The 13,968-nt window shown below is 35.2% G+C and overlaps 1 protein-coding gene across 1 annotated transcript; it reads left to right on the top strand.

Moving 5' to 3' along the window:
* The first annotated feature begins 11,838 nt into the window (after positions 1-11,838).
* On the top strand, positions 11,839-13,326 carry LOC121804932 (protein MEI2-like 7). The gene is made up of 4 exons (XM_042204657.1): positions 11,839-12,254; positions 12,657-12,743; positions 12,834-12,999; positions 13,064-13,326. Exons 1-4 carry the CDS (start codon positions 11,866-11,868, stop codon positions 13,217-13,219), a joined length of 798 nt encoding a protein of 265 aa, XP_042060591.1. The 5' UTR covers positions 11,839-11,865; the 3' UTR covers positions 13,220-13,326.
* The last annotated feature ends 642 nt before the right edge of the window (positions 13,327-13,968 follow it).

Below are 13,968 nucleotides of genomic sequence, written 5' to 3' on the forward strand. Positions count from 1 at the left end.
ACTGGGCAGGAGGGGTGTACTGATCTTGAGGATATTGATTCTGGTGCTGGCCTTGGAATTGATTTTGGTTCTGATGGTTTTGGGGTCCTGGGTTTGGCTGATTTTGGAAGTTTTGGAAGTTTCTCTGGTGGGGTGGCACATAGACAGGGTTCGGGTTCTGTGGGTTTTGGTTTTGGGAATGTTGGTTTCTTCCTGACCAGTTGGGCTGGTAGTCTGGGTTCGCTGGTCCACGGTTAGGGTTTTGGTTCGGATGGGGGTTATACTGGCTCTGACCTTGGTTCTGATTTTGGCTCCCGTCACCCCATCGGAAGTTTGGATGATCCCTCCATGGTGCATCCCGTTGCCTACCTTGAATCCAATGCCCACTAGAGTTGAAGTACCCCGCAGCATTAACTTGCTCCATATTCCCGAAGTCATTAGGCTGATCATAGTTCGGTCCTTGATTTCCCTGCTCTGCACCCTTGTAATTCCCAGCTGGGGGAGGTGGTGGAGTGCTCTTCTCGATCGCACTAAGAAGTGACTTCTTCAGCTCATCCATTTTCAAATCCATTTTCTGCTCCAGTGTATTTTCCTGATCAGTAACCGAGGCAACAGCAGCCCGCTCTCGGTTATATCCTTCCCTTGAATGGTCATACTCTTTCTTTGCATTCAGTAGCTTCCTTAGGACTCTCTTTGCTTCGCTAACCCGCAATTGCGGGAAGCTTCCTCCCGACGATGAATTTGCCAGGTCCTTGGTTACCGCGTTCATGCCTTCGTAGAAAGTATGATGTACTTCAATGTCCGCCATGCGATGGTTGGGACACGATTCCAAAAGACCCATGTATCTTGCCCAATAATCACTCAAGGGCTCACCATACCCTTGCTTCACATTCGTTATTTCCCTCTTCAGCGCGCTTGTCTTGGATGACGGAAAAACTCGCCCAGAAATGCTGACTTGAAATCGGCCCAAGTCTCGATGGAGTTGGGGGCAGGCGCATGAACCAGGTGTTAGCTTCCCCTTTTAGCACAAATGGCAAAGCCTTCAACCTATAATCATCCTCCGTCGCTCCTGCCGGTCTCCTCTGCGCCCTACAAATTTTGCAAAACTCATGAAGAAACTCATACGGCCCTTCATAGCTCTTCCCACAGTATGTAGGCAGGATTGCGATCACATGAGGCTTCACATCGCAGGCGGTTTGGCCTGGAGTAACGACTATGGCTTGCGGGGGCTCTCCTTCAGTATGCGCGTTCAGCGTCCCGATCTCCGGGTCCTCATCTCCCTGGTTGGCCATTTCCCTTGGGTTGCCTTCCAACAGTGGTATCTCTTCTGGTATCGGTCCCTCTATGGTGCCCTTCTCCTCGTCACTACTCATCCCTAGGTCAGACAAGGTGGTCGACAAGCCAGAACGAGTGGTTACGAGTATAGATCCTCGCTGAAGTATCTTCGGTCTCCCCTGGTCAGGAGCCGAACTGCTTCTCATAAACTGAAATGGAAAGAAAAGGAAAAGAAGATTATGCACAATATATACGCCAAAGTATCACACACAAAAGTAACTAGTAACGCCATCCATCCCCGGCAACGGCGCCATTTGAAACGTTGGTTTTCTCAGGGTGCTTAGGTGTCGTTCAAGCTAGGATATGTCCTACTGGTCAGGATAGAGATCCTAACTAAGCCTAGACCCTGGTTTCAAAAATTCCTCAACCCACTTCTACTGATTAGTATAGTGGTGGTAAGGGTCGAATCCCACAGAGATGGTGCGTTAAAACTATTGTGGTGATATTCTGGATGGTTTGGTTAGCTACCACGCTCGGGTTGAGTCTTTACCTAGGCAAGAACTTAAAGGTAATTTCCTACTGACTAGAATGGGGAAAGGAGTGTAGGGGTGCAGCTGTGTACGTGGAAATAAGGAGACATTTTTGTAACAGAAAATATTTGGAAGGTACGAGATTCTATTTTGGGCTAGACAGAATATTCAGAGGGTGGTGGTAGTCAAGGTGACTAGGCTGACAGATCTGCAGGTTATAACTAAAAGTAAAGGACAAAAAGCAAAAAGCATCTAAAAAGCAAAGTGGTCCCCAACATTAGACAGGGACATCATCTTCTTCAACAACACAAACTAAAATCAGAAAATAATTCCAGATTCAACACGGAAACACAGTTTATCAATCCGCGAACACAGATCCACAAATAAGAACACCAAATCTGAAATCAAAACACAGAAAATGCAACTCCGCGTACTGGTCAGCAGGAAAACGAAAACGAACTCAAACAAGACTTCACATGCAGCGATTCACTCACGATCAACAGTTCCACATTTAACTAAAGGAATTTTGACAGAAACAAAGAAAGGAAAGTTTCGGCACTTAAAACACCAAGGAACCTTAGATCTAAGCTAACTAGGCGAAATAGGAAGGAAAATAAATCAACACAATAACCGAAACGGAAATCAACTTCATAGCATAAACACGTTCAGATCTTCAACAAGTACTTCAAAAGCAGAAAATATCCAAAAGCAACAAAGATCCAACGTAAAGAAAGCAAGTAAATTAAACTACGAAAGCAAATAAAAGTGTTTCGCCACTCCGGGCGATGAAATCTCTAAGCTACGGTCTTGCTGGCTGGAACGAACGATTTGGAACTCCGGGAACATCTAGATCTTCAAGTGACCATGGCAGTGGCGAGGAACGAGATTCTGGACTGGGCGGAAGGACTGAACTCCGAGAGAATTCTACCTAAGAGTGATGATGATGATTCCATTCCATTCCATCTCTCCAAGTGGCTTCCTTTTATAGGGAGGCTTACCCTTGATTTTTAGGGTAAGACCTTGCGGTGAGATGACTTCTTTGCCCTTAATTGTGATTGAGCAGTCCCAGCTATCCTCCTTCTCCATCTCGAGCCATATTTGCATGTATACTGGTCAGTACGTAATCGTCCTGACGCCCTTTTCACTTGAAGTGTCTGAAACTCTGCCTACTGGCTAGAATGCTTACCCTGCACGCTTAAGCAACTAGTTTTTGCAGATATAATTCAATTACGCACATCATACTGACCAGTAACCTAGGCCTAGAATACGACTTATCAATATGACAATATTTTAAAATTTTTAAATATTCCATGTTTGCACGCACTACAGAAGAAAATATACATTTTTTAGAAATATTTCAATCTCAGTCTTACCAAGATTCAATAATATACTGCACTTGTCTCATGATTTAATTTTTCTTCTTTTTCTTAATTTTTTTATTCTTTATTCATCTCTTTAACCATCTCTTCAAAAATCTTAGTACTTTATAAATTGCTAGGAGGATGACCAAATCAAAAATATTAGGATATAATGGATAAGTGAAACAGGTAGAGAGTAAAATCTGTAAAAACCATTTAGTATTGTATATATTCCTATATTAGTTAGTAGTATAACATAACTACCAACTGACAGAAAAAAAGTGGCAATGTAAACCACATATTATTTCACACTTTCATATTATTTAAAGATTTAATACAGGATTTAGCAATGAGCTTATGCTCATATTTCGTGTGATTGTTGTGCTTAAATTCGTACTTATACTTGCTCTCCACATAGGTCTTACATTTGCTAAGGAAATTAAACTTAGATAAAATCAGTTAGAACATTATGGGAGTTATAGTATTGAAGGTGCAATTACTTAGTCTAGAACTTGTACTGTAAAGATGACTTAGAGCATGTGAGGAAATTGGTATGCATAACATAAGCCTTGAGGTATACCTCAAGTAATATCTGAAAATGGTAAAATGATTAGCATTTTAATAAAACTCCACACAGTGCTGGTCTAAAACTAATTAATAGTCTCTAAGGTATTAACCTGTAATATGATTTTTTAATACTTTATATCATTACATAAATCTATGGGAGTATCCTTTGACCTTATCTAAGCAAATGATTATGTCATATTCTGCAGAGTCATAACCTTTCAAAACAGGAAGAAAGATGAGAGCGCAGGAAGGGTAGACTGATCTTGATAAGCATGACCAGAGCTCATTTGCAGCAATGACATTGGAAAGGTTAGAACATGTGTATGTATTAATTAAAAGAGTATGTTCAGTAGGTAAAAGAGTATTCTGCTGCCCTATACATAAAAAAAAGATATTCCTATGTTTGAAACATACTGTTGTCTCCTTACAATTTCGATAACATACTTTGCTTTCTCAAACTAAACATACCTTACTATCATGAAATACAACTTCTAAACTGTAATCATTCTTGTCACCAGAATATCCATAAAAAATCCGGACACATCTGACCTTGGTGATAGAGTTAGAGAAACTGGGATGAATATTGTCGAGTAAGGTTATGAAAGGTGTCATTCTTGATTTACTACTTCCTGTTTTTAAAAAAAATATAGGAGGATCAGTAATTCATGAAAAGAGTTGACAAACTACTAAAATAATTTCAATTTAGGAAAACGCAGATAAAAATGGAGGCACAACAACTGACAGCACGATTAAGGAATCAAAGAATGCATACAAAATGTTAGATGAGGTAAAAATAACTGTTCTTTAGTCAGCTAAGAAGTGCTTGCATAAAAAACGACTATTCACAGCAACAAAAAATGTAAAAATAACTTGAACATAGCCAAGAACCGAAACAAAGAACTAAAAAGAGGTGATTTTGTAAGAGAAACTGGTGCTAACTGAATTTTCACTTGTTGATATTACTGATTTGTGGAATACGAATGAGTGTTGAGTGAGATTTGTGGAGTTGCTAAGGTATTCATAGGAAAAAAATACTAAGCATGTTGTATAATAAACCAATGCAGTTTCCCAATAAGACACAATGATGAGTGAGTATTTTCACATATCAAAACAAAAAAAATCTTAAATATTATTTTCTGTAATTAATAATATTGGACTGCATGCTTTTAAAAAACGTTTTTAAAATATTTCTCACTCATTTTATGCATAATATATGTACATGATCGAAATTAGAATATGACTTTAGGAAGGTTAGGCTAATTTAATTTCATAAGGTTATAAACATACAACTCAGGACAATTTTATTATTTGTATTTCTAACCTATTCATCTAATATATATACATGTGGCATGTCAGTGAAATAAAAGCCAGCCTAAAACCCTATTAGAACACAACAGCCGCCACTCTCTGGAGCAAAAAGGAGCCACTCTCTGCAGCAAAAAGGTGAGAGAAAGCAGTCAGACAAAAAAGCCAAGATACACAATTATTACAATCTTCCACAGGTGACATGGCATGCGTGGAAGCTGAAGCAACTATATTTCATGATCGGCAAACAACAGGAACTAATAATAAGAAGATACAAAAGGTATTATATTCTTTCATTAATATTACAAACCAAATAATTTCTGATTCTATCATCCATGCCTGCATTCTAGGTTTAAAACTTAAAGTTCTTATAATTAATCATACTTCAGTAGTAGTCTTAGAGGCAGATTTGAAATAGATTTCATGGCCTTTCAATTGATTAGGGTTTAGGGTTATTAAGCAATAAACATAAGACTTAGATGCATTATTAGTCTTTCATTTCATTAAGCTGAAAAATAGGTTATAAAGTCCAATATTTAGATGCATCAAAACATTAGTATTTGGTTTCCACAAACAAAAATGAACTTGTGATTTTAATCATTCATATTGTATCAAATAATTGCAATTTTAGAAATCACTTAGAAGTTTAAAAAATATTAAAGAAAGTAAATTCATGCCAATTGTTTGTTCTGCTTTTAATTTACAGAAAAGTTTAAGCATATTTTAATACCGATTTATTTTAAAATAGTTCACTAAATATATTGGTAACTGTTTTAAATATATTTTTCCATTTATGTATCAGGTGGCATAGGAAAGGGAAGATTAAGCATCAATTTTAAGAGAACCATTTATTGCAGAACAATTTTCGAATTAGGTATACAGACAAAATAAATATCATACAGCAAATGAGCTATGCCACATAGGATAATCAAAGTTTACATGCACTAAATGAATTTTCATTTCAGGTTGGGTTGTTTGGAAGAGAAAAAGACCAGAGGAGAAAAAAGCACAAATCTCGATTTGTAATTGTTGGTTCATATAAATATTGTATTATTAGTGTAATTGTGATGTATAATGTGCTATAGTTTAGAAAATAGGTAAAAAATAAAAAAATAGGCCAAGAAAGTGAAAATAGGTCTGCAACACAAAATATGATTTTTTTTACTTTCCAACTGGCCCCACATGTTCACGCGCCCCCTACCAAAAGTGTAACTACAAAATCTGCAGCAACTGGTCTAAAACATAAGCTTAAAAAAAATTAACTAAAAACATTCTACTATAAAGCCTGCAAAAACAGTGCCAGGTGGCAATCCAAAAAACTGGCACTTTATATATTGATAGATAACCTGAAAGAGGCGGTAATCTTACTAAGGATAGAAAAAGAAATTCAGTTTTTATTAAACCAGAAAACTAAAACTAAGGCCAGCCGCATCTGTGTCTCAATACCGTCTCATCCATTCACTATTCATGGGCCCCACTGCACTTTTTGCCCCATCTCTTAACTAAGAGACAACACATGTATCCATCCATCTCTTAACCATCACATCCCTTAGTAGTTGAGTCATTTCCCCTTTTAGTAAAAGTCAACACATTTCTTCTCACTTACTTTTCCATCTCTTTTACTTTATTCTCTCTACTTTTTCCCTCTCCTACTTTATTAGTATCTTTTTATTTAATATATTGCACATCTTTTTCTTAATCTTTGTGCCGAAAATAAATATCTCCGCTACTATGGAACGGAGGGAGTAATTGTTACGACCAACAATCGTTGTTAGTCAATACGGAGTAGTTAGGGATGTCAATCGGGCCAGCCCATCGGGTTTCGGGCCAACCCTACTCGGGCTGTGGGTCAATCGGGTTAGGGCTAATCGGGTTGTGATTTAATCGGACTAGAAATTTTCAGCCCTAACCTTATAAATTTGGCAGGCTATTCGGGCCAACCCACGGGTTACGGGCTACATTGACATCCCTAGGAGTAATATTTCTTAATTATCATGTCAAAAAATAGTCTTAACTAATTTTGACAAGACAGTATAATGAAAAATCACAAACTAACTTTTTTTTCCAGGTGATAGAATGCACATGATTTATTTAATGATTAAATAAATAAAAATGAAAATTTTTGCAAAGACGGGAAATGAAAATCAATAATAACTAGGGCAGGTACAAGCAAAACGTCAGTTTAGATACATGATTTTAGGGTTTAGAATTTTATAGTTCATAGTAATAGGGATGTCAATTCAACCCAAAATCCGTAGGTCGGCTCGAATAGCTCGTTAAATGTGCGGGTTAGGGTTATAATTTAATGACCCAAATATAAAACGGGCTAAACGGATTTGCCCGCATGGGTTGGCGGGTTAAACGGGTTGGCCCGAACGGGTTGCGGGTTGGCCCGACAAGTTGCAACTTTTTATTAAAAAATATTGAGTTTTTGGGACTTTTGTATTTTTGAATTTCATGTGGCATAATGATTAGTCTTTTTCAATCTACATTCTACACTTTTCCACTCAATCTCATACTACTACTAACTTTCAAGTTCTACATCAACTCATTATTAGATCGTCTCATCATCTGTTACTACTGTCTTACTACCACCAACGTATATCAATACAAAATTAATAATTAACCCATCAAAATTTCAATATATTTATTATTTTAATAATGATTCATGTAAGATATGATTTTTAATTTTCATAAAGAAATAATTATGAACATGCCAAAATAATGACATGAGCACAAGCTTTAATTGAAATTAATTGATTTAATTTTGATTTATCTTTGTTTAGATTGTAGTTGATCGAGATAAAAGGCTTCTCTCCAACTATTATTGAGGAAAACTATAAATATTTTGAATATTTTATATGATTCTATCACTAAGAAGAAAAAATATAAAATTTTAAATCCTTTAATTTAGAAAAATTTGATTACGAGATTATTTTCGAATGTTTTTAGGTCTGAATAGTCCGATGGGTTAGCCCGGAATCAGGCAGGTTAGGGTTCAAAATTTATGACCCAAAAAATTCATAACCCGAATAGCCCGCACCCAAATAGCCTAGCAACCCGAGTGGGTTGGCCCGAACCCGAACGGGTTAGCCCGATCGACATTCTTAACTAGTAGCTATCATAATAAAAATATAGCAATAAAATATTAATTCCTCTTGGGTATCCACATCCGTCGTTCCTTAGAACATCCACAATAGGACTCCCTAGCTAATAATAGACTAGCACTAGGACTAACCAAAAACACCTTCTGCTACATCACTAGGACTTCCTACAGCATGTCAAATCATCACTAAAGAGTGGTGAAAGGAGGTGTAGCATTATTTATAGACAAAGGGATCACATGGTTTTACATGGATAATTATTACACAAGAGTTAGAGACTTTTTACTAAAATGGGCAAGTTGGCAAATCAATCATTCAATAATTAAAAAATGGCAAGAATCTTACATCTTGTTAATCAAAATGACGGCTAGCAAGTATGGCCGTCGTTTGGGAAACCTGTGCCGTCGTTTGGGAAACGTGCTTGATGTGATGTGATTTTGTCAAAAGTCTTGTACTATTGATTTGAAAGATGTTATGGTGATGCGACTAATATTTATCTATTTTATCTATCTTTTGTAGGTTCCAGAAGTGTGAAATGTAGCAATCGATAGGAGCACGAAATGAAGGTGGGGGTCGGGGATGTGCACAACCACCGAGACTCGGGGCACGTCTCCTCTTTTTGCTATATTCTCGATATTCAAATTGTAATAGCATAGGACTTTTCAAAATTCTATTTGAATTTGTGTTGAACGAACTCATAGATTTTTCTTTTATTTAGCAAAACCATTAAACGTCTTCTTTATGATTATCGAGATCGCACACATTTTAAAACCCGAACAAACAAGAAATAACAACTAATGCAAGGTGATATTGGCTCGGCTATGGTTCAAAAAGGGCGGGTGTTACAGTTTTCAAGCTATGATAGTTTATAATTATTTTGTATTTTTATTTGATTTATAGTTAAAAAAATTAAAAATCTAGCATGAAAAATATTACAAAGCAGAGAAAGGGTTGTGGCTTAAAATAGCCTATCTTGATAGTAGTTGTTGTAGCTAAAATACATAATACTGACCAAAATGATGCGGCTTAAAATTAAGCTGATTTTGAAGTGCCCTTAAATATTTTTAAAAAGTTGAACCAAAAATATAAGACACCATGCCAAATTTAAACTACTTCCCTATATAACTGGTCTACCATCAAGAGTTGAGACATCTAAAAACATCTTTCTTTCTCGCGATTAAACATTCATAATTGTGTGTAAAATATTGGCTTAATTAAATTTGACAATACATTACAATAAAAAGTTGCAAACCATTTTTTAAATAAATGCAAAAAATCATTATCAATAATTATATTTATAAAATACTATTTATCCATTGTTGTGATGAAAAGCAATAATAACTAGGGAACTAGCAAAACATCACTTTCATTGCCATGAAGGAATATGAAAAGCAATAATAATGGGAACTAGCAAAATGTCGCTTTTTTGCCATGAAGGAAAATGAAAGCAATAATTCCTATGGAACTAGCAAAACGTCACTTTTTTGCCATAAAGAAAAATGAAAAGCAATAATAAATGGGAACTAGCAATTTGTCAAATATATTAATTATTGAGTTTAATCGATACACTTTGCGGCACCCACAAATCCGCCGAAGACTAGTACTGCATTTTGCGATTGATTCAAATACTCTTTTATTCAATTTTAATGCATTATTTTATCTATAAATGTTACTCCTAGTTCTCACCTTATTTCACAGTCCATTTATTCAAATTTTACTACTCCCTCCGTCTCAATATAAGCGAGTCATATTCCTTTTCGGAATGTCTCAATATAAGTAAGTGATTTCTCTTTTTAGCAAAAAAATATCTTTCTTACTTTATTCTCTCTTTACTTCTCTATTTTTCCATATCTCATATTTTACTCGTTTTACGCTAACTTTTTAAATATCAATTCCTTAGATCTCATGTTCAAAAGAAATGTTTCACTTATCATGAAACGGATGGAGTATATTTTTTCCAAAACTTAGTACAATGAATAACAATCTTGATGGGGATGAGGAGGATCCTCTACTTTGTAAAAATGCACAACTGTCATTATTGTTCCACTTAAAAGAGTAAAATAATCAAATAAAATAGATCAAATAAATATATTATTTTATTGATTTGTGAGAAACAACATGTGCTGATGTACGTTTTTGTTGCAAAATCAAATTTTTTTTGAAATGATAAAGGCAAAAGATCAATGTTAATGATTAATATTGATCTTTTGCTATCATACGGAAACAAAATAGCTTGCATTGTCTCGTCAAAGTTAACTAAGATTATATTTTGGCATGATAATTAAGAAAATAGTGTTTGATGAATGAATATTACCTACCGTAAAATTATTTGTAAACAAATTGGCATTGCCAAAAATTTTACGAGAGTATTTTTATGCCGTTATTACTGATGGATGGAGATTAATTGGCGGAACGACGGATGTGAATGCCCAAGAAGAATTGATATTATTGCTAAATTTATTTATGTTACCGGTGAAATCTTAAAATTTAAGTTCTAAACTCTATAACTTAAACTGATGTATTGTCAGTTTCCTAGTTATTATTATTTTCATTTTTTATTGAAAAAATATTTAATTAGCATTTTTATATATTTAATTATTGTATTAATATTGATCTTTTTGCATTTATCACTTATAAAAAAATATAAATGCAAAAGATCAATATAAATATCAAGTCTATATTATTTTTATACATCACTATAATTTGTAAAATAAATAATAATCTTTGTGGTCCGCCAATAAAATCTATTGCCCCGAAAGCACAAAATGAATGCAAGCAACAATGTGAAATTCCATGACCCCGTGGTTCAAATTGCGTTTTGTCATAGTATATAGTTTTTCAATTGGATAGGATCCCAACGATGAAACGAACATGAAATTCATACGTGAAGCTGAAAATACTAAGCTGGTATAAGTTTGATTGCAGTTTTTTCTAAGCTATGATAGTTTGTAATTTAATTAGTTTTATATGAAAAATGATACAGACTGGCTAAATGAGTTGTAACTAGAAATGGTCCGACTAGCTGAAATAAAAAATCTCAAATGACATGATAGAAATGGAGTGTGACTTTTGTTGGCAATTGAAACATAAAAATGAATATAATCATATCTCATATCGGTGTACACAAAGAGCTTAATCCACTATATAAGTCTCATGAGCATCTCCTCTTATTACCAATTGGTTTTAAGATGGAACACATGGATTTCTATCATGGTATCAGAGCGGGTCGCCGACTGTGAGTCATATTTAACTGACCCAGCAGTATATCTGGGCTGAAACCGAAAAAAATGATTGACCCAACAGTATAATCGGGCTGAAAATTTGGGCCAGTGGTCCAACCGATCGAAAAAAAAAATTGGGCCGATTGTCCAATCGATCATAAAAAAAAGTCCAACCCCTCCAAGATTCACCTTGAAGGGTTTGAGGGAGGGTGTTGACAATTGAAACATAAAAATGAATATAATCATATCCCGTATCTTTGTACACAAAGAGTTTAATCCACTATAGAAATCCAATAAAAATGAATATAATCATATCCCGTATCTTTGTACACAAAGAGCTTAATCCACTATAGAAATCCATGTGTTCCATCTTCTATCGGCTTTAAATATACGTACTCATTTAAATATACTCCAGTTTTCATAAGTTAAAACAAAAATATTAGACACCAACAAAATGTTCCCTAGTCGTACAACTATATAAATAAGACATCTAAAAACACCTCTCTCTCTCTCTCATAACATCAACATGTGTGTCAACCTCCCAAAGCAACTGAATCCTCACGCCGATGAATGGCGGCCGAGCCCTCCACTTCCCCCACCGCTTCCTCCCCTTCCCCACGCCCTCTTCTCATACGCTCCGCCGCCATATTATGTCGTCTACCTACAAAACCACACCATTTCCCATCAACAACGACACACCCCCAAAAAGCCTCTAAAGAATCGTCTCCCCCCGCGCCTTCTTAAGGCTAAGGCTAAGACACCACCACCGCCACCGCCACCGCCACCGCCTCCACCTCCGAAGCTAAAATGGAGGCCAAAGAATGCGCCACCACTGCCCACTTTAAAGGCTTCCCCCGTTGCCGCATCGTCTTCAAACACGACTCTGATGATCAAGAACATTCCCAATCAACTGAGGTAGCTACATTCCTTTACAGAAAATCAAACAATTTTTTCGAGATTATAAAACATAAATTCATACTTGTATTTAATTTTGGGACATGAATTGGGAATGAATGTTTTTGTCTCATCTTACGCTGCAGAAATAAAGTACTGTACAAGAATTAATTTTTCTGCAAAACTTCTTTTTAGTGATAGTCTTGCCTGCCACTCTTCTTGTCTAGCTTCAGATATGTGCTTAAAAAGGGAAACTTTCGCATCTTTGTACTTATCTGCAATTAAATACTTTGATCATTATTCTTTAATGCAGCCTCATGATTATGTATTTAATCTTAATAAATACATTTCCATAAGTATACACCTCAAACATTTTTTCCTATTTCTTGAATTAATGAGTGTTCCTTTGTTAATTATGTGTAGAAGAGAATTCATGCTGAAATTTCTTGATGGCTACTGTAAAACTCATTCTGTGGCGTATGATTTCTTCTACCTCCCCTTTGATTTCAGGTAAAAAAAAAAGATCCAACTGATTTTTAAACATAATTATTTGAACTACTGCTAGTATTATTTTAAATTTCCATACCTCTTTAAAAACAGGAAGCTGGGAAACTTGGGTTATGCTTTCGTTAATTTCACAAATGCGGAGGCCGTGGTGAAAATGAAGAAGGTTCTCTCCGGCTTCAAATGGCGGGAATATTACACCGAAGATGGTGAATTTGTGTGTAGCCACAAAGTTTGTGAGATCAAGTGGGCTAGGGTTCAGGTGAATTTGTTTTTCTTTTTTTGTTCGTTTGTTTATTTTTTGATTTAATTGAATTATTAAATAGGGGAAAGAAGCTCTGATTAGAAGGTTCGAGAAGTCGACCTTTGTCTGCAACGATATGGAGTTTTTGCCGGTGGTTCTGGAGCCGCCGCGCGATGGATCGGACCGGAACCCGGCGGCGCCGGTGAATGTGGGCAGAATCTGCCGCGGATGTTATTAAAATATTGGGTTTTATAGAAGGGCAGTGTTTTCAATGTCTCCCTAGCGGTATGGGTATAGGAGTAGAAGCTTGGGTGATTTGGAAACATATGTTAGTAGAGTAGTATTATTTGGTGTTTTAGTTATGTAACCTCTCATTATCAATCCTATTGTTAAATATTCTCATTTTCACTCATTACTATATCTTCCTCCAAATTGCTGTGCATACAACAAAATAAATAATGTTAAAATTTATATTTTAATTCTATAGTGTATATTAATAGTATCATTCTATTGAATGTTAGGGCAAGTGTCTAAAAACAGAACTGAAATAATTCAAAGCATATTGAATTCGTCTAAAAACGCAACCCATATATAACTTTTATTTCATTTTTTTCATTCTTACTTACTCTTATAATGAGTTGCAATTATATTTTATAATTAAAATCATACATTGTAAAATTTGATCAGGATATATTTTTCATTAAATTGAAAATTTAAATAATTACATAATTATAATTATAATATTACTATTGAATTGAATTGAATTTTATCTATTTAATTAAATATTTGGATTTTTATGATTTTATACTATATACCTAGTCTAATTAAGTATAATACAAATAAAAAATCAGAAAGTGTAAGTGTGCTAATTACGAGTCTAAATAATTTTTATAGAACATTTTTAGTATTTAATTGAAAAAATCATAGCAATAACAAAAATAAAAATGTCATACTATAAAAAAGAAAGGAAAATAACTGAACATGATG

Source organism: Salvia splendens, chromosome 1 (assembly GCF_004379255.2).
Source record: "Salvia splendens isolate huo1 chromosome 1, SspV2, whole genome shotgun sequence".
Classification (NCBI taxonomy): Eukaryota; Viridiplantae; Streptophyta; class Magnoliopsida; order Lamiales; family Lamiaceae; genus Salvia; species Salvia splendens.

Excerpts from the sequence above, each read along its gene's own strand:
- LOC121804932 (XM_042204657.1), top strand. The coding sequence starts at position 11,866 with ATGTGTGTCAACCTCCCAAAGCAACTGAATCCTCACGCCGATGAATGG. Across the intron at positions 12,255-12,656 it reads AACATTCCCAATCAACTGAG|AAGAGAATTCATGCTGAAAT; the intron begins GTAGCTACATTC and ends AATTATGTGTAG. Across the intron at positions 12,744-12,833 it reads TACCTCCCCTTTGATTTCAG|GAAGCTGGGAAACTTGGGTT; the intron begins GTAAAAAAAAAA and ends CTTTAAAAACAG.